At 37.0% G+C, this 27,671-nt stretch overlaps 1 protein-coding gene across 17 annotated transcripts in view; it reads left to right on the top strand.

Annotated features, from left to right (window-relative positions):
• rgs3a (regulator of G protein signaling 3a) overlaps positions 1 to 24,700 on the top strand; it is a 190,176-nt gene extending 165,476 nt beyond the window's left edge. For 15 of the 17 annotated variants that reach the window (XM_079872133.1, XM_079872122.1, XM_079872131.1 and 12 more), the window contains 4 exons: positions 16,660 to 16,761; positions 18,828 to 18,889; positions 20,281 to 20,447; positions 23,005 to 24,700. In XM_079872133.1, coding sequence (XP_079728259.1) covers positions 16,660 to 16,761; positions 18,828 to 18,889; positions 20,281 to 20,447; positions 23,005 to 23,205 — 532 coding nt within the window. In that variant the 3' untranslated portion in view covers positions 23,206 to 24,700. Of the gene's footprint in view, positions 1 to 8,332; positions 8,431 to 16,425; positions 16,534 to 16,659; positions 16,762 to 18,827; positions 18,890 to 20,280; positions 20,448 to 23,004 lie in introns of those variants that run through there. The other 2 variants (XM_079872129.1, XM_079872130.1) reach the window with 2 other exon arrangements.
• Positions 24,701 to 27,671: the final 2,971 nt, after the last annotated feature.

Here is a 27,671-nt window from a genome sequence, read left to right as displayed (position 1 = left end):
TATATTTATATTATATATAAATGTACATATTTTATGTATAAATAATTGTTTTTTCTTAAAATTAGACATGTATATATTGTTAAAATATCTGCATGTATATACTGTATATATAATTATGTATAATATATTATAAAATGTGTTATTTATACATAAAATATTTATATTTATATATAAAATAAATTATATATATATATATATATATATATATATATATATATATATATATATATAATTTATTTTATATATAAATATAAATATTATATGTATAAATAACACATTTTATAATATATTATACATAATTATACACAGTACACACACACACATATTATGTAAACACAAACTTTTATTTTGGATGTTACTAAACCTGCATATTCCCTGGATGCATATACTGTATATATATTTATATTATACACTCACCTAAAGGATTATTAGGAACACCATACTAATACTGTGTTTGACCCCCTTTCGCCTTCAGAACTGCCTTAATTCTACGTGGCATTGATTCAACAAGGTGCTGAAAGCATTCTTTAGAAATGTTGGCCCATATTGATAGGATAGCATCTTGCAGTTGATGGAGATTTGTGGGATGCACATCCAGGGCACGAAGCTCCCGTTCCACCACATCCCAAAGATGCTCTATTGGGTTGAGATCTGGTGACTGTGGGGGCCATTTTAGTACAGTGAACTCATTGTCATGTTCAAGAAACCAGTTTGAAATGATTCGAGCTTTGTGACATGGTGCATTATCCTGCTGGAAGTAGCCATCAGAGGATGGGCCAAATTCTGACTCTACCATCTGAATGTCTCAACAGAAATCGAGACTCATCAGACCAGGCAACATTTTTCCAGTCTTCAACTGTCCAATTTTGGTGAGCTCGTGCAAATTGTAGCCTCTTTTTCCTATTTGTAGTGGAGATCAGTGGTACCCGGTGGGGTCTTCTGCTGTTGTAGCCCATCCGCCTCAAGATTGTGCGTGTTGTGGCTTCACAAATGCTTTGCTGCATACCTCGGTTGTAACGAGTGGTTATTTCAGTCAAAGTTGCTCTTCTATCAGCTTGAATCAGTCGGCCCATTCTCCTCTGACCTCTAGCATCAACAAGGCATTTTCGCCCACAGGACTGCCGCATACTGGATGTTTTTCCCTTTTCACACCATTCTTTGTAAACCCTAGAAATGGTTGTGCGTGAAAATCCCAGTAACTGAGCAGATTGTGAAATACTCAGACCAACAACCATGCCACGCTCAAAATTGCTTAAATCACCTTTCTTTCCCATTCTGACATTCAGTTTGGAGGTCAGGAGATTGTCTTGACCAGGACCACACCCCTAAATGCATTGAAGCAACTGCCATGTGATTGGTTGATTAGATAATTGCATTAATGAGAAATTGAACAGGTGTTCCTAATAATCCTTTAGGTGAGTGTATATAAATATAAATATTTTATGTATAAATAACATACTTTTCTTAAATTTATACATGCATATGTGTGTATTTATATATACAAAATAATTATACACAGTACACACATACACACACACACATATAGTAAACAAACTTTTATTTTGGATGTGATTAATCATTGCACATTACTATTATAAACACAATGGCATGTGAAATTGATCTGAAGTATCTGGAAGCTTTCTCAGGTTTGATATAAAGCTCTTGATGAAGTCCTCGCACAGATCAGTTAATGTGATATCAGATGCACCTGGTTTGGCTCTAACAGAGGGAAGTTGTTTTTCCCTCTTCTTTTCCTCGCACCTGGTTTATGACACAGAAAGCAGACACTAACGCTGATCTGAGAGCAATATAAGAGCAGTCTGAGTTATGGGCTCTGGCTCACCCAAGGGCACACAGCTGCTTTCTTCTGACGGGACACAAACACGAGCTCGCCAACACAGGTGTGGACACCGCCTGTCCCACGCTGGCTGTCATCACATTACTTCATGAGCGTAACCATTCACAGAGGAATCCCACAGAGTGCAGGGATCTGATGAAAGACACGGATCACGCACCAACATCTCCTCAGTGATTCATAGCATGAACTCTCATTTTAAGTCCATGTACATGCACACATGTGTGATATTTGATCAAGCCAGTTTTTCACAGTTCATGCAGCTGTCCTTGTGTCACATTACTTTTAGATGTACATTATATTGTATTGTATATTATATGTCTATTTTATAATAATATTTTGTAATTTATTTTTTATTTACAATAAATGAGAGATAACTTATGGATAATAATAAAAGAGTAGGTCCAACTACCAATATCCAGACAGTTACACCACCTAGACAATTAAAAAATTGCAAATGTCAGAATTGATTTCTGAAAAAAAAAATAAAAAAAAAAATAAAAAATAAATATATATATATATATATATATATATATATATATATATATATATGTGTGTGTGTGTGTAGAAAGAAGTCTCTTGTGCTCACCAAGGCTACATTTATGTGCTCAAAATATTGTGAGATATTAATATTAACTGTTTTGAATAGCTTTTAAAATGTAATTTATTCCTGAGATCAAAGAATTTTCAGCATCGTTACTCCAGTCTTCAGTGTCACATGATCCTTCAGAAATCATTCTAATATGATTATTTGATGCTCAAGAAACATTTCCGATTATTCATATTCATATTCTGTTTCATATTTTTTGTGGAAATTGTGTTTTTTTTTTTTCAGGATTCTTTGATGTATAGAAACTTCAAAGAATGACATTTATTTGAAATAGGCTTTTTTATTTATTATAATGTAACCGTTTTTTACTGTCTCATTTGATCTATTTAATGCATCCTTGCTGGATAAACATATAAAATATATAATTTTTTTTTTTAAATCTTAAGGCTACACTTTATTTCAATAGTCCACTTTAGACGTTCTACTAGGTAACTTTGCAACTACTTGTCATCTAACTCTCATTAGAGTATTAGACTGTTAGCTTAAAGGAACATGCCAACTTTTTGGGACTTTAGCTTATTCACCGTATCCCCCAGAGTTAGATAAGTCCATACATACCCTTCTCATCTCCGTGGGTGCCGTAACTCTGTCTGACGCACCCACCGCTAGCCTAGCTTAGCACAAAGACTGGAGGTAAATGGCTCCAGCTAGCATACTTGACCAACATTTTCTGAGAATATAGTTCCCAGTATGTATACGGTTAGAAGATGGCTGTGTCTCATGTGACCTTGTTATTTGTACAAGCTGTGACTATACAAATCACAACATGTAAATAGGAAAATGTTGGAGTGATTTTGTCTCTATGTATGGACTTATCTAACTCTGGGGGATACGGTGAATAAGTCCCAAAAAGTCGGCGTGTTCCTTTAAGGTTAGTGTTAGTAGAATAAGTTGACATGTAAGTTACTTATAGTCAGTAGAACGTTTGTTGGAGAGCAGCAAAATAAAGAGTTTGCAGATATCACAGTTATTCTCCGTCGCAGTCTTAAAGGAGAACTCCGGTCAATTTTAACATTGAGCTCATTTTTTTGTAAATTTGGAGTGCTGTCAGTACAGAGAACAACGACAAAAATCAGTGTTGCCTACACCGTGTTATCCTCTTTTTAAAATTTGCACCCTGTTGACTTCAATGGGGCAAGTTTTAAACCTGCTTTTAGCCTCTTAACATCCTTGATGTGTCATTACAAGTGCACAGGTCATGTGAGTGATTCCTTCAGAGTGAACACGAGTGAATCTGACTGCAGTAGATGTGAAAGATATGGATAAAAATGATGTTATTTCAGCCAGCGCTCATACCTGTATTTACATCCTGTTTTCGGTTTAAGTCCATAGTAGTCGATTGTCGAGTTCACACGCATAGGTTTAATACCTATGATCACGCGCGTGAACTCGACAATCGACTACTATGGACTTCGACCGAAAACAGGAAGAAAATACAAGTATGTGCACTGGCTCAAATAACATCATTTTTATTAATATCTTTCACATCTACTGCAGTCAGATTCACCCGTGATCACTCAGAAGGAATCACTCACATGACCTGTGCACTTGTAATGACACATCAAGGATGTTAAGAGGCTAAAAGCAGGTTTAAAACTTGCCCCATTGAAGTCAACAGGGTGCAAATTTTAAAAAGAGGATAACATGATGTAGGCAACACCGATTTTTGTCGTTGTTCTCTGTACTGACAGCACTCCAAATTTACAAAAAAATGAGCTCAATGTTAAAATTGACCGGAGTTCTCCTTTAACATTCTCTAAACGGTAAGCTCAGTTGTCACAACTGTTTGCAGAACTCTGTGGCATGTCTGCAAACCGCAGTAGCTTACCCAAATCATTTAATTCATGCTTCAAAGCCTCGTTATTGTGTCAGTATTGGCCAATTGTATCCCGCAAATAAGTGTTTTTGTCATTTTGTGAGTCACACAGATCAAAACGTTTAGATGTTTTTTTCACCATGGAAATATTTTTTATATATATATATTTTTTTTTTAATGTCCAGATTCAGACGGTATGTAAAAATTGACTGGGAAAAGTCAATACTGTAGAACACAAAAAGAAAAAAAGTATTTGTATTTATACAGTAGATTCATTTTTTGCTGAACATGCACTAAATACAGATGTATTAATACAGTATGTAGCTGCTGCTGTTCAGAGTAATAGATGTTAGAGTAATTCATGTTCATTACAACGACAGGCCATTTGCCAATTTAGCAAACATTACAAACATTCCATGTCATAAATATTTATGCAATATAACATGTCTGACAGATTTTGATCACTGAATGGATCATTTTGCATGTGAACGGAGAATGTTTAGAAGTTGTGCAGAGTTTGACCGTTTTACTGATCAACTCATCAGTTTTGATCAACAAGCCGTGTTCATATAGTCATTCTGCACATTGTAAATAAATATACTTACTTTTTTGCACACGTGTCAAGCACATGCAGTTTGTTTACAGTAAATCAGTAAGAAATTCAAATCTGATGTGAACAAGAAACTGATTGTTCAGAGATCTGAATGTACTGTTTTGTGAAAAAAAGTCTCATGTGAGAATTGAGCCAAAGCGATAGAGAAAAACTAGAGTCCACTAATACTGTCATGACTGTTGAGGTGGAGTTACAGTTACTTATAGTTAGAATGTGTGAAGTGGACCTTCAAAAACAAGTGTTAGCTAATCTAACTTACCCTACATTTTAACAGTATATAAGCATCACATCAACAGACAGACAGATAGATAGACAGACAGACAGACAGATAGATAGACAGATAGATAGATAGATAGATAGATAGATAGATAGACAGATAGACAGATAGATAGATAGATAGATAGATAGATAGATAGATAGATAGATAGATAGACATGCAGGCAGACAGACAGATAGATAGATAGATAGATAGATAGATAGATAGATAGATAGATAGATAGATAGATAGATAGATAGATAGACATGCAGATAGATAGATAGATAGATAGATAGATAGATAGATAGATAGATAGACAGACAGACAGACAGATAGATAGATAGATAGATAGATAGATAGATAGATAGATAGATAGACATGCAGACAGACAGACAGATAGATAGATAGATAGATAGATAGATAGATAGATAGATAGACATGCAGACAGACAGATAGATAGATAGATAGATAGATAGATAGATAGATAGATAGACATGCAGACAGACAGACAGACAGATAGATAGATAGATAGATAGATAGATAGATAGATAGACATGCAGACAGACAGACAGACAGACAGATAGATAGATAGATAGATAGATAGATAGATAGATAGATGGACGGACGGACGGACGGACGGACGGACGGACGGACGGACGGACAGACAGACGGACGGACGGACGGACAGACAGACAGATAGATAGATAGATAGACATGCAGACAGATAGATAGATAGATAGATAGATAGATAGATAGATAGATAGATAGATAGATAGATAGATAGACATGCAGACAGACAGACAGACAGACAGATAGATAGATAGATAGATAGATAGATAGATAGATAGATAGATAGATAGATAGATAGATAGATAGATAGATAGATAGATGGACGGACGGACGGACGGACGGACGGACGGACGGACGGACGGACGGACGGACGGACAGATAGATAGATAGATAGATAGATAGACATGCAGACAGATAGATAGATAGATAGATAGATAGATAGATAGATAGATAGATAGATAGATAGATAAACAGACATGCAGACAGACAGACAGACAGATAGATAGATAGATAGATAGATAGATAGATAGATAGATAGATGATAGATAGATAGATAGATAGACATGCAGATAGATAGATAGATAGATAGACATGCAGACAGACAGATAGATAGATAGATAGATAGATAGATAGATAGATAGATAGATAGACAGACATGCAGACAGACAGACAGACAGATAGATAGATAGATAGATAGATAGATAGATAGATAGATAGATAGATGATAGATAGATAGATAGATAGACATGCAGATAGATAGATAGATAGATAGACATGCAGACAGACAGATAGATAGATAGATAGATAGATAGATAGATAGATAGATAGATAGATAGATAGATAGATAGACATGCAGATAGATAGATAGATAGATAGATAGATAGATAGACAGACAGACAGACAGACAGATAGATAGATAGATAGATAGATAGATAGATAGATAGATAGATAGACATGCAGACAGACAGACAGATAGATAGATAGATAGATAGATAGATAGATAGATAGATAGATAGACATGCAGACAGACAGATAGATAGATAGATAGATAGATAGATAGATAGACATGCAGACAGACAGACAGACAGATAGATAGATAGATAGATAGATAGATAGATAGATAGATAGATAGATAGATAGACATGCAGACAGACAGACAGACAGACAGATAGATAGATAGATAGATAGATAGATAGATAGATAGATAGATAGATAGATAGATGGATGGACGGACGGACGGACGGACGGACAGACAGATAGATAGATAGATAGATAGACATGCAGACAGATAGATAGATAGATAGATAGATAGATAGATAGATAGATAGATAGATAGATAGATAGATAGATAGATAGACATGCAGACAGACAGACAGACAGACAGATAGATAGATAGATAGATAGATAGATAGATAGATAGATAGATAGATAGATAGATAGATAGATAGATAGATAGATAGATAGATAGATAGATAGATGGACGGACGGACGGACGGACGGACGGACGGACAGATAGATAGATAGATAGATAGATAGATAGATAGACATGCAGACAGATAGATAGATAGATAGATAGATAGATAGATAGATAGATAAACAGACATGCAGACAGACAGACAGACAGATAGATAGATAGATAGATAGATAGATAGATAGATAGATAGATAGATAGATGATAGATAGATAGATAGATAGACATGCAGATAGATAGATAGATAGATAGACATGCAGACAGACAGATAGATAGATAGATAGATAGATAGATAGATAGATAGATAGACAGACATGCAGACAGACAGACAGACAGATAGATAGATAGATAGATAGATAGATAGATAGATAGATAGATAGATGATAGATAGATAGATAGATAGACATGCAGATAGATAGATAGATAGATAGACATGCAGACAGACAGATAGATAGATAGATAGATAGATAGATAGATAGATAGATAGATAGATAGATAGATAGATAGACAGACAGATAGATAGATAGATAGATAGATAGATAGATAGATAGATAGACAGACATGCGGGCGGGCGGACGGACGGACGGACGGACAGATAGATAGATAGACATGCAGACAGATAGATAGATAGATAGATAGATAGATAGATAGATAGATAGATAGATAGATAGATAGACATGCAGGCAGACAGACAGATAGATAGATAGATAGATAGATAGATAGATAGATAGATAGATAGATAGATAGATAGATAGATAGATAGATAGATAGATAGACATGCAGGCAGACAGATAGATAGATAGATAGATAGATAGATAGATAGATAGATAGATAGATAGATAGATAGATAGATAGATAGATAGATAGATAGACATGCAGACAGACAGACAGATAGATAGATAGATAGATAGATAGATAGATAGATAGATAGATAGATAGATAGATAGATAGATAGATAGATAGATAAACAGACAGACAGACAGACAGACAGACAGACAGATAGACAGACAGACAGATAGATAGATAGATAGATAGATAGATAGATAGATAGATAGATAGATATGGCCTGTGATTGGCTCACAGTAGTTCTGCCTCTCTGAGATCATGTGCTATATAAAGACACAGTCTCTCTCTCTCTGTTGGAGGAATGTGAGTGTTCGACCGCCCCGTCCCACACACACACACACACACACACACGTTACACACAATGGTGGATTTCTCGGAGAAGTACCTGGAAAGGTAGGGACCAAACGCTCCTACAAGTGTTCTCCTCTGTTGCTGTGAGAGTTCTCACGCTAATGAGAAGAGGGAGGGAGAGAGAGAGCAGAAATAGACGGATATTTTAGAAGCTGGAGATGAGGGTGACGTGAGTTCACCTCTCCTGTGGTGTTCGGGAGCGGGACACGGGAAGCCTTGAGTTCTGATGTTTAGAGGTCCAGCTTCGGGCTGTTGTTGGTGAAACTCTGTGCTTTATTATTATTATTAGCCTGAAAGAGTCTTTACTATTTAGTGTTGGTTTAAATCTGTTGCTATACTTCAGTCATTTCATATTCTAATAAAAAACATTTTCATAATTTAAGTAATGAAAATCTAATTAGAATCATAATAGAGATTATTGATAAAGAAAAACAAAACAAATGCAAAACGTCACCACAACGAGCTTGAATTAATTTTTTAATGCAAAATATAGCTGTTTTTTTTTAAGTGAAATGTTTTATGGGATTCATCTACACTCTTTTGCAAGTTTCAAAAATTGAACATGAACTTTTGAAGCTTTAATGTGAGGAGATTTCATACGACTGCTTTAAAGTCTCTAGTTTTTAATCGTGAAGTCCATGAAACTGAGATTGAGCATTGAGCTTTGTGCTGCGATTCAGTCATTTCTGCCTGAAAATCTGTACGGTTTGGACTTTTTTGCTTCTTTGAAATGGTACAAAACTTGGTAAAAGGTTTGGCACTTGTTATGTGAACACACACACACACACACACACACACAGACGAATTTCATCTAGTGGAAACGTTTGGTACTGCGCCAAACTAAATCTCACTGAAAGCTCATGTTTTGAGATATCAACCTAAATTTTGAAAAAAATTCGTTTAGATTTATGCCTATTATTTTCTCGCAGTTTTAAATATATGTTTCATATAAAAATAGTGTTTTTGTGCATTTTTCCTAACAATAAACCTACCACTTTTTTAAACTTTTTTCATTATTTTTACTTAAAAAATCTGTCAGTGTCTTCATTAAAGAGACAAACTCTGAGCTCCAAGGCATTCAAATTGGATATTATATTTTCAATTCTGTGCTCAAAAAGTGGTTAACAGGTAATAAATGCATAAATAACTACTGCATGAATATAAGTTAATACTATAAAATGCATTATGAACATTCGCTTCACTGAATCCGCATGCGCGCGAGGAGTGTTGATGCATTAATGAGAGGATGACACTGGATGTTGAGACACACTTGCACACACTTCTTAACAACAGCAGATGTGTTGTGTGGTTCGTGTACACATTCAAAAACACATTGCCAGAACAAATATGACTATTTAAAGAAACACCAACATCATGTGTTTCGGTGGAGAAATCCAGAGCTTTCGAAACCGCACTCCTGTTGGGATCTGAACCCACATCACACTGGTTTTAAATCGCTGTCATTCTCTAAATGTGTTTCCCACAGCAAGTGTCCTGGTTTCACAGCCGGGAATAGCGCTGACTCTATTATGGGCAGTAATGTGAGCTGGGCAGAGTGGGAATAGGAAAGCCTGGAGATAATTGTGTCCTGCGAGCGTCGACGGCTTCAGAAGAGCTAGATTGATGAGTTCCAGCGAGGGCGTATGTGTTCCTGTCGAGAGATTACAGGCCTGTCCCGTGAGCAGCTGCTCCTGCTGGATAATTATCCCAGTGTTTTCTGTAAATGAGGGGTCATGATCGGCTCTGAAGCGTGAGAGACCTCTGACTGCTGCCACACTACAGCAATGCAGACACTGCCTTCTGTCTTTCCACACCGCACACCGCCGACACAACTGGACGTCGATAGATGACCGTTTTTTGTTCTGTTTTCTTCAAAAGTCTTCCTGAAAGAGCTTAGTGGTTAATTAGTAGGTGAGATCAACACCCTCTTGAGATGTGAATATATATATATATATACACACACACACACACACACACACTGCCCGCCCAAAAAAAAAGTCGCTGTTCGGATTTAAATAGGCAAATGCTTAAGCTTTTCATTTCTTAAACAGCCGTGTAGGAAGAACATCATGATCATATTCCAGGATGATAATGTCAAGATTCATCAGGCTCAGATTGTGAAGAACATGAAGAATCATTTTCACACATGAATCTGTCCAGATCTTAAACTCACTGAAAGTGTTTGTGATGTGCTGGAGGAGACTTTACAGAGTGCTGGACTCTTGCATTGTCAAAAATGTGTGCATCTCTTCAAGGAAATAATATCACAACATTTATTTACATCAAGAAGTGCATACATTTTTTGGTCAAGATCTTGTATGGAAAATGCAAGAGTAAAGCACTCTGTAAAGCCTCCTCCAGCACATCCCAAACACTTAAAAAAAATAACTTTTATTAATTAAATAGCTTAGTATTTTACTTTGTCAACAACTGACTCATTTGTGTCTTTTTTTGTATGTATATATATATATATATATATATATATATATATATATATGTATGTATATATATATATATATATATATATATATATCTTTTTTTGTTTTTTGTTTGTAGTTTATAGTTCATACAGTCCAGAAAGATCATGGGTTTGATTTCCTACGAATGCATGAACTTATAAAATATAAACTTTGAATGCAAGTAAGTTCCTATGTAATGTAAAGGAATTTTAGGTGACATTAAAGATGTTATTAAAATGCTTGTTATGTAAATGAAACATAGCTCTATTAAGTCTAACTGGGATGCAGTACGTCCTTATTTACCTTGTTTGAGAAGTAAACACCACTGTTACTATGCTTGATCCTAGCCAAAGGCCCAGTGAGTAACTGAGTTCTTGAATATGATATTTCAGTGCTCTTTCCTCCTCTTTTTATAGCTCAACTAATAATCTGTAACATATTTTCACTGGCGTGGCTTTTTCTCGCTGACTGATGCAACATGGCCATTACTAACAGTGTTGCAAAGCAGTGTGGAATCTCAACACTGTGGCACTGAATGGCCACCCACACACACACACACACACACATGTATATGTGGTTCACGGAGACTCCCCATAGGTGTAATGGTTTTTATACTGTACAAACTGTATACTATAAAGATTTAATAATGCATTTTATTTAGAGGCGCCTTTCAAAACAACTTAATGACAGTCAGACAATACAAGACAGCAATACAATTAAAGCAATATCAGTTCAGCATTAAAATTATACATACATTAAAACTAATCAGGAAAAACTCATTTAATAAGAAGATTAAGACTTGATTTAAAAGTGATAAGACAATCACTTTCATGCAAAAACTTGCAGAAGAGAGTTCCAGAGTTATATTTTCAGCAAACATTTGCTTTGTACGTTCAGTTTACAGTTTTTACCAACTGCTTATACACAAAATCTTTTCATGTCACACGATTTTTGAAACTCAAAGTGCAAACTTCAAAACCATAAGCTATTTCTCAGCCTTTGACTCAGTTTTCAATTGCATAAAACACTTTTTTCAAAACACTACACACAATTCTCTACCTAAAACACAAAGATCTATCAGGAAGTGACTTGCTTTCCTTAAACACAACCAATCAAAATGCTACACTTATTCACAAGGTCACACAGACACACTCCTCACATGTGCAAACACTAATTGCTTAAAGGGGTCATGAACTGGATTGTTTTATTATTTTATAATGTTCCCTGGGGTGCCCTTATAATGTTAGTATGATTTTTACATAAAAAATTGTCATAATTTATAAATAAAAGCCATTTTTCCAAGCCTGATTTCAGCCTCAGATTTGAACGCTCCGTTTTAAGGGGCGTGTCTGCTGTGAGACTGCAGTGTAAACGCCCACTGCTGTGATTGGCTGACATGCTTGCAATGAAATAGCTAGTATTACAGGAACTCTCTCGAAAACTTTTACTACAATTTTACTATTACAGCTATCGAGATTAACAAATCGTGAAAAGTATCGTTTAAAGCATTATATTTAAATCTATTCCATCACATGAAAGGTTACAGCATGATGAGCACTGACTGAGCATATGACAGACAGTCTGTTGATCGCGTGAATAAAGATCTTATCATTGCAACGCAATTTTTGCACTCTCACAAATGCTTACACCAAATCACAATGCAAACACGATGTGAGTACACAGTAAGAGCTTCGTTGTGTAGTGTAACAGTGTCATTATGTCATCACGAGTTTGGTAAGTGTCCAGATAAGCTCTCGCGGCTCGCGCTGTGCTGTTTGATTGACAGCTTGGGCGAAATGGATCGTTCTTTGATCGCTTTCTGTAGGCTAGGCTATATAATTTAATAACAGTTTTAAAAAAAGATGATTTTCATAATACTACGAGAAATTATGTGAAGTTGATCACTGATGCATAAACAGTATTGAACGATTTTAAGAGAAATATCTGAACTTGAATAATTACACCGAAATCACTGATCGCAGATCAGGCATTAGAATACACATGGTTACTTACATGTTGCTGGCAGATCCGTGTCGGGAAATTGTGATCGACTGATTTAATAAAGTTTAACCATGCTGGAATCCGAAGGAAGCTTATGACTGTCTTCTTCCACAAACAGGCGCTGCACAATATTAAACAGCATGTTTATTGCTTGTAAGTAGCTCGATCCGGTTTAGCAATCATCATGTCGTCCTATGTTATTTAGCATGTTTGGGCGAATCGGTGGGCGGGGCTAAACAGGCCGTGTTGAAGTAGGCGTTGATCTTCTTTTGTGGAGGCGGTGTTTTATCCTCTTTGACGTCATAGTTCCCCACTTTGAAAAACGAGTCGTTTGCTGAGCCTGATGTCTATAAAAGCTTTTATTGGACTAACAAGGTAGTTTTCAGTTCTGAAACTTACAGGATATTATTATAGTATGATGATCTCTTATATGTCAAAAGCTCAAGGAAACTTTGATTTCTCAGTTCATCACCCCTTTAACTGATCACTAACCAATCACTGCTTTACTGTAGTATAGGCCTAAATAGGTCAAAGGTCAGATGATCTGTTTTGAATAATGGATTCCTGGGACCCCCCGGGACTTCATTCTGACTTGTGTTTATGGCATTTTGAATGCAGTGTTACATTTTGAAGGAGATGTGAGGCATTTTGCATTTTGTGTGTGCAGTTTGGGGAATTGTGTGTAGAGTTTTGAAAAAAGGAGACATAGTTTTGAAAACGTGTGTAAGCAATTGGAAAAAAACTGTAACAGCATTAAAGAAGGCAAATGTTCTCCTTCAACTGAAGTGTATATGCATTTTAAACACATTATGTTCTTTGTTCAGCAATAAATGCACATCCCTGAATGAGCGCGGTTTTATAACATATTTACTTTAATGCTAAATGCGTCTAGAAATGCATCTTCATATTTACAGGTAAAGCTTCATATTCAGCTAATTCCCCATAATTCACACCCTGAAAACACTCAAATAGGCTTTATAAACAACTTAATATAAATAGGTTTCATACCAAAATGCAAACAAATTTAAACGTGAAAACCTTGCTATTTTTAACACAGAATACTCGTTCATCTCAAGAGGCTGATGGTGATATATATATAGTGTTGGTAATGATCATATCCAGTAGGTGGCAGCATTGCATTTAATGTCACTTGGACATTCATAACAATCCTGCAGATTGAATGAGGACAAACTCAGCCTTATATCACTGTAGTTGCAGGACTCAGTTTTTATATTGCTTGTGTTGATCTGTTTTCACCAAAGCTCTGAGATCGCAGTGAAACCTGACCTGGACCGTAAACTGATTCATTACACTTCTAAATATTTTCCAGAACCCATAAACTGGCGAGAGCTTTCCTCCAGTGTGTTCGATCCAACACCCTCCTTCTCAGGCCCTCACAATTCAATCCAGATCTTCCCACTGGAAGTTAAAAATAAATCTCTCCGATACATTGCCATTGGCCGGCATTCATTTATTCCTTGTAAAAGCACTATTTTCATTCTGGAAGAGCTGTGGAATTTGATTTATTTGTTTCCTCTGCTCCATTTCTTTCGCAAGTGGGCAACGTTTGACATCCAAGCTTGCAAGTGGAATCATAATCCATCCAAAATACTGCATTTTTTGGCATTTCCAATGTTTTGAGAGCTGTTTGAAATTATGTGTGCGAGTCAGTTCATCTCCCCAAAATCCTGATGATTTCAGCAGTTATTATGTTATCTGATCAGACTCCCGCGGGTTTCAACTCTCAGCTTTCACATTCTTATTTCCCAAATAAAAAGATGCCTTTGGCAAACGTCAGAGAGATAGCTACAGTAAATATGAACCAGATCGGACTTTACCATTTCAGATAAGAGTTTAAATATCTTAAACATGACAAATATTATCACAGAATAATGACTTTAATGCTTTACCACACTTTTTTGAGTGTTTCCAGTTATCTAGATCTGACAAACCTTTCCTTTAGAGGGTGTACACCATATTAAATCAGGCAAACTTCACTTTAATTAATGATATTGAACTATAGCAGTTTATGTCCTCATTTACATAGTGAGGTACATGTGTGTATTGCATTTGGACTTGTTAATTATTTCATGGAGTTGATTTTTCAAAGTGGATTTGCTTATTTTCTGAAACATCTGGTGTGAGGAGCTTCCGCTCAGTTAGTCACAGCGAAGCTGAGTAATGTTTCATCATCCCGTTTCCCAGATTGTTGAGCAGATTGGATTCTCAGGCACTAACAGTCTTAAATTAAACAACGTCAGTCTTCAAATCCTGATGTTTTGGTTCAAGACTTTACCTGGATAGAGGAGATCACAGTGCTGTATTTTGTCCAGTATTGGTGTTTCTGAAGAAGGGGAATTCTTCGCTCCGGCCTACAGGACCACGTAATATGTCATAAATAGTTGCAGACTTCCTCTTTCCTGTCGAGGCTCGTCTACGCTTTCCGTCGTCGAAGCCCGAGGCTGAATATGCTCGGATCATTAACAGTGGTTCTTACGGGACCTGGCTTGATTGTTTCTGCCGTCACTGTGTTGACATTACTGTCGAGAATCACTGTATAAACAATTAATACTGCCATAAGTGCTGTAGTATTTATGATACAGTATAATGCCCTTGTTTGACTTGTTTAGCAGACTGTTGTCACTATCCTATATAAACCTTTTTTTAAAAAAAATAAATGATTTATTCACCAAAGGCACATTACATTGGTAAAAAGTGACGGTTTGTAATGTTGTAAAAAAAAATATGGAAGCACCACATAATCATAAATGTTTCTTGAGCATCAAATCATCATATTAGAATGATTTCTGAAGGATCATGTGACACTGAAGACTGGAGTAATGATGCTGTAAATTCAGCTTTGATTACGTTTTACAATATATTCACATAACTATTTGAAATTGTAATAATATCTGGCAATATTACGTTTTTACTGTATTTTTTGATCAAATAATAAATGCAGCCTTGGTGAGCAGAAGAGATTTATTTAAAAAACATGAACAAATCTTACCGACCCCAAACTTTTCAACGGCGGTGTATATACACGTTTTTACTGATTTATACGAACCGCCAGAAAAACAAATCAATAAACCGTGTCAAATCACAAAAGTGATTAGTTCTGATGAGATGAGCCACATTCAAAGCTGTTACACAACAACAGCTGAAAAAAACATGCTTATATACGTTATTATACAGCATTTTGAAATGATATTTTATTCAGTATTATTTTTTGAGTGAAGAGGGTTTATTGCTCAATCCTGGACCGCAGGAACTCTCCGCGTGTGCTTTATGTAGGAACGATGGCCTTGGGAGGGCCAAAAATGGGATTGAGCGTCTTTTTTTGGTGCTGTCATGAGCGTGTGCCGGTGGTGCGAGAGGTCAGATGAGCTGATGAGGGCAGAGGATCTGCAAACCACAGTGGAAATCAGTGCTCCTCTGGAAGAGCTGCGTGAGACCGGGATCCAGGGGTGAACAGTCAGTCCCCGGGGCCCGTCGGCCTTAGGTTAGGGCTCCCGGGACCCCCGGTGGCTCCTGAACAGCGGATCGACGGTGTGGAGAGTTGAGAACCCTCCCTTCACTCATCCGCTCGCTCAGACGAAGAAGAGAGATCGACGAGAGGCAGAAAGAACTGAGAGGAACTTCAAGCGGCGGCTCAACTTTGATAACTGCGGATTGAGGAGAACATGTATGGGTTACCGCGCTTTGGATTTGTGCCGTTGTGTGTTCCGGGACTGAGATGGATGTGTTGGTTTGGTTTTGTTATGACCTGCAGCAGAACTCAACTCTTACTCTTCTGTGCGTTTTTCTGCAGGGCCAAAGACATGAAGAACCGGCTCGCTTTCCTGAGGAGGAGGAATGAGTCTCCCGGAAGCACCCCAGTCGGCAAGCTCGACAAAACCTTGAAGTCTATCAAGTAAGTGTGTGTGTGTGTGTGTGTGTGTGTGTGTGTGTGTGTGTGTGTGTGTGTGTGTGTGTGTGTGTGTGTGTGGTGTCCGCCTGCTTGCTGGGTAATGATCCAGCTGGTGGCTCTCTGCTCATGTGTGTGTGGGATGAAAGAGACAGACTAACTGAAAGGATGTCTTTTAGATCAATACGTTGGGGAGTGAAAATGTTGTGATATTAACGGTTACCAGCAGGGCTTGACATTAACACATGCCAAATGTGTGTGTATTTCAGCAGTGTGTCACTCCTACTAGCCACTGTGGCGGGTTGAATTTTATATGTAATATATACATTTTTATTTGTATTTTTTTTAAAAGGCATCTAAAATAATAAACTATGTGCAATGTAGCGTTGTCAAAAACATAGATTTTTTTATACCGATACTGAAATATCTGAAATGCTTCTAATACACCAATACACACAAACCCGCCTCTCCTCACTCACTCGTTTCATTCTGTCCGGATGAATATTGATGGTGTTTCAGGGCTTGAATTTCAGCGCGTATTGCGCATAATTTTACTCATTCCCGCAGATTTTGTGCTCATACTCAAAGTATGCACACATAAAACCGCCTTGAGTCAGTTTTCACTGTTTATCGCGCTTAAACAGTCAAATACACACAAAATATTGTCAAAATGCTGGTCTTGGCGAGTATTCACTTAAACACAGTCAGTTATGTTTTAAGTGAATGTAAAAAGTTGAGAAAGAAAACATGTGTAACAGTATAATGGATCCGTGCGTCAGGTCTTAAAGTGACAGCAGCCTAATATTCCTGATGCCAAATTAGGCGATAATATTAAAAACATCTATATGGCGTTATATCAAACCACTAGCCACAGTGGCCGGTGAGCAAAAGAGTTAAGCCCTGATTAGTAGTCATCAAAGTCTATAAATAATATAAAGTTCAGAGGATACCAGAACAGAATTTTTTTAACTTATTTTATTTCAGCTAGTTGCCGAGGCAGCGTTTCTCATTTTCATTCATTTGAACTAAAATAACTAAAACTAAATAAACTAAAACTAGTAAATAATAATTAATAAAAACCCTCTAGGGTTACACCTTCTTTTGATGGCCCACTTTAGACATTTTACTAACTTTAACTCATTTTGCAACTAGATGTCAACTAACTCTCATTAGAGTTTTAGTAGACTTTTAGGTGTTAGGGTTTGGGTTTAGTAGAATAAGTCGACATGTAATAACTTACAGTCAGTATAATGTCACTAAATTGTTAGCGGATATTAAGCAGACAGTCTATTAATACTCTAATGACAGTTAGTTGACATGTATTTGCAAAGTTACTTATAGTTAGTAGAATGTCTAAAGTGGACCCTCGAAATAACGTGTTCCCCAATATTGACATCTAATTCCAAATATTAACCAAAAATAAGAGTATCTCAATGACAACACTGACCAACAATGACTTCCATAGACCTATCTAATGTAGTGGATGTCATGCATCACAGGGTTAAATCATTAGAGTTAGGGTTAAACATTGCAGAGATGTTTTGATGCGCGACATTGTTATTTTAAGTATGTTCAGCTATACATAACCTGCAAAATATGAGTTGTGGCATGGAACAGATGTCATCAAATGAATGCACAGAAGTTGTAAGTAGGTCAGAATATTCACAGGTGTAAAGCACAGATCTTTGCTTCAGCACACTTTACGATTTTATCTCGCATAATGCTTCCCTGTTAGATAATGTTCCCTTATTAGGCAGTGTCATAGTAAGTGTTAAGGCTGCAGACTGTAGGAGCTGAGCTTAGACAGGCGATGAAGACAAGAATGAGTCTTTGAGAGAAGTGGTGGGCGGAGCCTCTGTCTAACACGCCGTCCTATTGGTTGAGCTCCGCCTCTTCACAGAGGGACATAAAAGAGGCCGTCCAACAGAGACTCACTCAGACAGACGCTCAGACTCACACACACACACATACACACACTCAAGCGAGAGAAGGGCACAGCTTCGAATGGGTCATACAATGAGAAACCTGACAGAGATGGGTTTGCTGAAGAACCGCACTGCCTTTATTTGCAGGCCCACTCCGGAAGAGGCGATGAAGTGGGGAGAATCGTTGGACAAGCTGCTCGTCCACAAATGTAAGACATATTTTCTTTATTATAATGCTTCTGTGGATGTAATATAATGAACTTGTTGTATTTGCCGAATTCCTTTTGGCTTGGCTTGAATCCACAGGGATGTCGGCTTGCATTGTTGCATTGTTTTAGGCATTCATGTTTCCTCTCGACTTCCTGAGTCGCTGAAAGAACGCTCTGTTGAACATGCTCTATGCCTTTCATAGTAATCCCAGATGAGTCCTAGATCCGTATGGAGTCAGAGAAAGACCACAGATTAAAGCATTCCGACAAAAGCCCACCATCCATATAATGACTTTTCATTTTTGATCAGACTCAGTGGTTTTGTGAGGTTCAGAGTGCTTGTGAGACACTTCTTCTGCAGTGAATGTTTCCCTCATGTGAAAGGCTGAGCGCGTCCACATGCTGTTATCAGCAGGCTCTGATGGGAACGGAAAGGTGATTGCGTGCTTTGGGACGGAGCCACACTTCCTTCTATTTTAATGCTGGCCGCCTTTAGATCTGAAAGGAAATGTCAGTATGCAGCGCTACTGTAAGGAAGACACTTTCAAGAATGCACTGGAAAAACAATCACATCCTTCATTGAATGTTGTCTTGTACACTGCAAGGAAATGCTTTTCTTTCTTAGTATTTTTGTCTTGTTTCCAGTCCAAATATCAAAAAATTCATAAATCAAGATGCGTTTACTAAAGTAGTAAAATGGCACAACGGTATTATGTCTTTGTGTTTTGGGGAAATGAATCAAAATGAAGTGAGTTTTTGCTTAAAACAAGCGCCAAATGCCAAAATGGGCGCCCATTGGCAGATCATTTTGCTTGTTTTAAGCAAAAACTCACTTCATTTTGATTCATTTCCCCAGAAAACAAGACTATACAGTTTACTCAATGCATCTTGATTCAAGATTTTTTTATATTTGGACTGGAAACAAGACAAAAATACTAAGAAAGAAAAGCATTTTTGCAGTGTAGAACCGGCACATTTGTTTGAAGCACGGAAAGTCACTTGCAAGTCACATAAAATGAATGAGATGTAAAATGGAAATGGCATCCCTGGTTACGAAAAAGATTATTTAAAATCAGTACAAATGTTATAATTTAGCTTGAACTGCATTCTAGTTATAGCAAGCTGCAACACAAATAATGTGAGGGGTTGAATTTCCAGTTGAGTCTCTGAAATGCAAGAAATGTCGAATTAATAAGAGAGTAATGTTTCGTCCGAGGCATAGCAGCGAGAGTCTTGGATGAGAGCGAGTCGTGTTCTTGTCTGGTTAATGCGCTAGTATTGACTCACGGGTTGGCACGCGTGGAGGCTGCCGTTGCCATGGCTCTCTGTTTATCCATCCAATAACATCTGCCCTTTTTCTGCCTCTTTCTTTTCTCCCTCTCCCTCATCAGATGGGCTGGCGGCGTTCAGAGCTTTCTTGCGCACAGAGTTTAGTGAAGAGAATCTGGATTTCTGGCTGGCCTGCGAGGATTACAAGAAGATTAAATCCCAGTCCAAGATGACATCGAAAGCTAAGAAAATCTATGCGGAATTCATCGCCATCCAGTCCTGTAAAGAGGTGAGCGTGAAGTCTCGTATTCATCTGAACCTTTTACAGACTGCAAACGTCCAACGTTAAAAGTTCTAACTGGGAATTGAAAAAGTTAAGAATCAATGCCATTCTGTATTATTTAGCAGCTTGGCTGGAAATATTCTTAAAATGCTCCGCATTGTGTCATGAAACTAAAACATTTGTCAGAGCCACGGAGGATATGATGTCATGCCTGACTAATGGACTCCCTGTTGGCCGCACAACACACACATCTGACAGTTAAGAGTGCGTGTTTTCATTTTCCAAACTTGGAAGGCAGTTTGGAAACTCAAAATGAGACGAGCAGCAGGAGCTCGCTGAACTTTCCAGCGGTGAAAATCAGGCCAAGCTTTGTGTAGACTCACACTGCCAGATCTTTGACTTCCAGCATGAAGTCCAGTCCAGATTTCAGCTTATTCTGGAAAGACTGGAAGAGAGCATTTCACTGAAATGTTAAAGGGATAGTTCACTTAAAAACTGACATTTTGTCATAGTTTACTCAAACCTGTATGAGTTTCTTTCTTCTGTTGAACACAAAAGAAGATATTTGAACGAATTTTGGTAACAAGACAGGTGACAGCACCAATTGACTTTTTTCTTTCCTAATATGGAAGTCAATGGGTGCTGTTAAGGGTGAGTAAGTAATGACAGCATTTTCATTTTTTGGGTGAACTATCACTTTAAGGGACCAACCACAGTTTGATTTTCATGTGCCACTTAAGAGCAGGTTTATATAAAAAAAGATTGGTTTTCTCAACTGGTTTTAGCTTCAGGACCCAGATTTTAAAATGAAGCGACCTAACACAATAATCAAACACTACCAATGTCAACAACAGAAGATGTGGGAAGTGTTTTCTTCTCACTTTTAAAAGTTAATAAGTCTGTCTATGTTGTGTGCCAATCTCCATGGGCTGAAAATGTATACTAAGTCTGCATGACTTGCGTATGATCAGAATTTTTGTACATCCACAAATAGTATGCAGGGTTCGTACAAGGTGCTTAAAATGCTTGAAACTGAAGTTCTGGAAACCCCTTGAAAACAGCCAAATTAAAGTTAAATTTTTGTTCAAAATAAATAAATACTTCCATGCAAAATAAACGCTGCTGCCCATCTGATATGTCTATGAGCTTGATATTGCTCATTTATTTCCAAGTATATGATACAGCTTTCATTCTTCAGGTCAATCATATATTCAAGAAAAAAAAACCCCGTTATCTTTGTCATATTATCCTTTCAATGGTTACGGGGATTTCCCGTGACTGACAGCGCTGGTCAATGCATTGATCTCTTCGAAGCTTCAGAAGCGTTGCGCCTTATAAGGTGTTGTTCAAAGTTAAAATAATCCCCTTGTTTAAACCTTTCTTCGTTCCAGAATGAATCAGCATTTTTTTTTAATGAATGTTCCTCTAACTCGCTCTTAAAGTCCCCTATTGGCGTATGTAACCTGCAGTGAAGGCGGTGATAAACCCCCATCAGACCGCTTCTCAATACCAAGTACGTCAACATTATAATATCAAATATTATTTATTGAACAATAATAGCCATTATATACTTTGTATTGAATATATATGATGAAATAAGTTTATAAATAATTTGTATATTGATACCTTGTATCTGTAATTTGAGTAAACAGAAATCTTAAACTATATTTTTAGTGCAAACAAGTCATTAGACTGCAATATAATTACTTTGTAGTTATTTACAATGAAATGCTTTAGATTTTACAAATGAAATCAATTGTTTTCTTATTACATCTTTTAATAAGTATCGTGTTAGACGCTTATTCCCACTTTCTATTTGCTGTTCTATGCACTGAAAGTTCTAGGGCTTTGTTAATGTTCCCATACTTAAAGTTGCCCCAGCAACTGTCTTATTAGTATATGTTTATCTACTTACCTTTTTTAGAATTTGAACGATAATAAAGATATTGTTTGATAAGTGAGATCTCTGATTCTCTGAGTCCTTGAAAACCAAAAAAGTAGATTTTGAAAGTTCATTTTACAGCATCTGTACAAACCCTGAGTATGAACTGATTATTCAGAGTCATTGTAAACATGATTTTGTTTCAATGTGGATTATAAAAAATATTGTGCGGCTTAACTTCCGTAAATCCAGTTAAATAGTATTGGAAGCAGCAGTTTGTCATTTGGTTCAATTTCACATTTCCATGGCTCTCAGAAGTCATCATGATTGGGTAGACTTCTTTAGTGGTGAACTACAACAAATATAAGTTTCTGCATTCCCCAAAAAAATCCATGATAGTGTTTCTATGACTTTCCAAAAGAGGGGAACAAAATATCAAGAGCTTGATTCTGTTGGTCAAAAGAGACAAAGATGTCATATTTGCCATCACCCCCTCAGCCGTTGTATTAGAAACGCTCACATTCAGTTTGAACTAGTTTTCTGTAAATTAATGCCCAAAGTATAAAGCACAAAGTAAAACGACGTGAAAATAGCCGGTGAAAAGGGTCCATTGGACACCCCTGCATCTCTGACTAAAACGACTGTGGACTTGGAAGTAACGGCTCTTCTTTTGTCCCGCAGGTGAATCTGGATTCCTACACCAGGGAACACACTAAAGAGAACCTGCAAGACATCAATCGCTCGTGCTTCGACCTGGCCCAGAGGAGGATATACGGCCTGATGGAGAAAGACTCGTACGCTCGCTTTCTGCGCTCAGAGCTCTACGTGGACTTAGTGAATCAGAAGAAACCAAGCAGCACATCGACATCATCCTCCTCCTAAGACGGCACAGAGAGAGACACTATACACAGTAGCATCCGCAAGGTTTCTTTCACTTAGCATTTCATTGTCATCAGCCATTCTATCTGTTAACGTGGCAGAAAGACAGAGGGTGGAGAAATGCACGAGGCGTCGTTTACAAATGGTGAAAGATAGAGGAGAAGATAGTGTGGCGCTGGACGAGTGGGGCAACACCACGCTGAATAATGCTGGTTATTCCCATTTGAATGTTATTTAATTTGTGTACTGGAGATTATGGAGGCCGCTATTGCCTCTTTAACACTATGACAACTGGGTACTGTTTAACCTCTTCCTCTTCTTCTGATCGAGCCACCAACCTCGCTTTGTTCTCCATTTCACGATGACTTTCCTGGACACTGAAAAGCGTCTGGTCTCTACGGGGTTTCACATCTGGATGGCACGTAAGAATCGTCGACGATCATGCACTTATGCTCACTGGTGTTCCTGTGAACCCTCCTCCATGTCTGTCGACTTCGCTGGCACAAGATATAACTTAATCAGATAAATGTACAAAGGAACGCACTAGAGGAATGGGCCGAACGTTTGGCTCCGGGCTCGAAATGGACTGTCGCTGGTCTCTAAAGACTGTACAAAACATGCTTAGCTGCGATCTGTAAAGCCAATAAGCCATTCATTGTAGCGCCACATATTAGGAATGAAAGAGACAGTATTCTCAGGATATTACGGCACTCAACTATGAAGCTTCCAGACTTATTTAACCCTTTGTTTCCTCACTTTTCGGACTTTAGGTTAAATCATGCACTCGATATTTAATAGGGCACAAGGTCAGTTAGGATCTGTCCCTTCATTTGTTAATAAGAACGACGACATGTTTTACCAGTACAAAAATGTAGTTATTTATTAATAAGTTTCACTGGTTGCTTTGTTCATTGCACTCAGCTGAATTTCCCTTTTCCACTTTGATCCAGGTCAGCAGCTGTCCTGATGTAAGTGCAATATGTTTATTATTTTTATTTGTGGACTTATCTTACGGATGAGTTTACCTTTTGTATGAAAAAAGACAATGGATTGAGCTCTGCATTAATATTATTGTAAGTTACTGGTAATGTAAGGATTACATTAGTACACAAATTATTCTAACTGTGTTTCCCTGGCAGCAGGCCGCCGGGTTAATGGATGTATATATGATTCTTAAGAAAAAATGGTTAAAAAAAAAGATAAAAACACACAAGGTTTTGTGGGCGCACCATGAAAAGCGCTGTACCATGCTGTACCTATGTAAATATGTGAACCTTAAAGCTATAAAATGACATGTATTGTTATAAACCGGGGTGGCGCAGGTATGGTCGTCCTCTGCTTTGGACGTACACTGCTTGTAAGTAGTTATATGAAATGTATTTTATCATTTTAACTGTTTACAATTCCAATGCATCTCCTAAGATAGCAAGTGCAAGAGAAAATAGAGGTTTAAAAAGTGTCATTACAAAACACAAATAAAACATTTAGATGGTAAAAATCGACAACATTGCCTCCTGCCTCTCTTTTATTGCTATAGAAGTAGTAGTAGTAGTAGTATTGCATTGAATTGCATTGAGTGTATTTTATAAAACCTATGAAGATGTCCGGGGGTCAGTTTACACCACAGTCAACAGAAAGAAATACTAAAAGAAAGACGTCCAGAAGGTGTTTTTGTGACAATTTAGGCACATTTCGTTTCCTCAAATGCTCATTACTGCATATTCCACCACTGAAAATAATCCACAACTGGGAATGGGAAAATGGAAAAACTCTTTTTTTTTTTTTTTTTTATAGTAATGAAAATGGGGATTTTGAATATGCTCATGAAGACTTATAAATAATTTCACACTGTCACATGATATAACCATGGTAAATGATCTGGATTTTCTTGCTTCTGGAGGTTTGGTGTGGAAGTTATGAAAAGGCGTATATTTAAAATCCACCATGACACTCTTACATGAATTTGCAGAATGTAAAGTAAATTATGATGAATAGCTTTATAGAGTAATTTTGCAGTCCTTTTCCCCATGTACATACTATGTACTTATTATAGTAATTACAAGGTAATAACTACGCACTAACCCTGAACCCAACCTTGACCCATGTAGTTACCTTATATTAACCAGTACTCTCTTAGGTGAGTACATGTAAGTACACATACTGTAAAATAAAGAACAACCTAAATTTGTAATTATTTTGAAGAAAAAATTAGAACCTATAATTCTAATTATTGTTACAATTAGAATTATATTTGTAATTCTCCCCCCCCCCCCCCCCCCCAACAATTTATAAAAAATCTTGAGCTAGACACATTTATTATTTGTTTTCCCTCATTCCTCATTGTTATATTCATCACACCCTTTCCCAGAATTTCCCATCATTTAGAACTGAGGATCAAACAAATCCCAGCGGAATGTGTGTGAATGTTATGTTTCGGAGAGGAGCGGCCTCTTTTATCAAATGTTGTGTAGAAACCATCCTACATTCAATCTAAGATCATTTATCAAATGTGTGTATGTGTGATTCAGAGAAAATGTAAGTGCAAATAACAAACGTACTCACAAAAAACATGCATATGATGTGAAATATATTTCCGCATTATAGGCCATTTTTAGTCCAGTCATTTTATGAAAAAAGGTTGAACAAATTGCAACAGATATCTAATGGTGATATCTAAAGGTTAAAATTTTTACCCTATTCATGTAAGAAAAAGAATGAATAGGATATATTTGGGTCTTTTCCGAAACTTTCCCCTAATTGGATTCTTCGGGGCTTTTTTTTCCTTACTCAGGACATATTGAGGATACAAAATCAGTTGAGTTTGCTTCTGTTGCAATTTGTTCAAGGTTGACTCCCATTTTGGCTTAAAATGACTGGACTATTTATAGACTGAGCGAAATAATTTACATTTCTGGAACCAAAGTATTCATACTAAATATTTGAACTTTAATGCTGTGTAATTGTGTTATTATTGCATTAGATGTCCACATATGTACCTGCAGTTCTCCGACTCTGCCTCAAGGAAAAGTGCGTACGGTAGTTTAGGTCCTAATGTGGCGCTAAGCACTTTTATTACTTGAAAGCCATTTTTATAAATCTAAACGTTGGAGTGGATAGCGTACACACTCTCTTAGACCCAATCCGTGTGTGTTTTATAAATGAGGCCCGAGATTTCTCTGAATGAGCTTTATTTTAAGGCTCGCCCCTCTTGAAATCAAAATTGAGTGAGCTCTTCAGAGCTGATGAGAACCCGTGGCCCTCGATGGCTTCATGAAGCCCTGCCAACCCAACAAGGGCACTTGATCAGAATAATTCACAATAATCATGGCAGATGTATCTGAACACACTCATGAGCATCTGTCTGCTCTTCAGGCACCCGCCAAAACACAGCAAAACAGAGAGTGTTCAATTTACTCAATCATATACACAACAATACTGTGTTTCTCTTCTGAACTCGATGTCTTTGCTTTGTAGTGTGCAATCTATGTAGGGTGAATCTTAACCAATCGATTACTCAGAAAGGATCAATGCAAATCATACAATTTAGTGATGTAATAGAAATATATCTGAAAAAAATAAATAAATAAAAATTCCTGAAGGCATTCAGTTCTCATCGTCATGGATCTAAAGCCTAATGGCCACTTCTTATTTTGCAATGACCTTAGTCAAGTTAGACGCCATATTGAATTTAACAGGCATGAAAACGAGCCTGTGAGGGTTAGACTTAAGATCCAAATGTTCATATGTGACCCTGGATCACGTCACCAGTCTCGAGTCGCACGGGTATATCTGTGGCAATAGCCAAAAATACATTGTATGGGTCAAAATTATTGATTTTTCTTTTATGCCAAAAATCATTAGGATATTAAGTAAAGATCATGTTCCATGAAGATATTCAGTAAATTTCCTACCGTAAATATATAAAACATGTATTTTTGTGAGTGAATGCAGCACAATCGCCAACATTTGAACAACTTTAAAGGAGATTTTCTCAATGTTTTGATTTTTTTACACCCTCAGATTCCAGATTTTCAATAGTTGTGTCTCGACCAAATATTGTCCTATCATAACAACCCATACATCAATAGGAAGCTTATTTATTCAGCTTTCAGATGAAGTATAAATCTCAATTTAAAAAAACTTGACCCATGTGACTGGTTTTGTGGTTTAGGGTCTGCATTTTTTCATATTCGTCATCCTAAAAACCTTGCACACTGATTCCGATGCATATTAATTAATCAGTTGCAAAAGATTTTGCAAAACAGTACAAAATGTGTAGTGTCATAGAAACTACATACATCACCTTCAAAAGTCTGAATATGAACGTGGACAAATAAATATGAGGCTCAAATGATAAACACAGGGGCTGCGTCCAAAATCACACACTCTCTTACTGTTTTTTTACTTCACGACTGCTAAAAAATTATGTTCTATATATGAATGCAATCTGGATGTACTACATTCACCAT

This window comes from Squalius cephalus, assembly GCF_949319135.1.
Source record: "Squalius cephalus genome assembly, chromosome: 5".
NCBI lineage: Eukaryota > Metazoa > Chordata > Actinopteri > Cypriniformes > Leuciscidae > Squalius > Squalius cephalus.
This window is presented reverse-complemented; position numbering and strand designations above follow the sequence as displayed.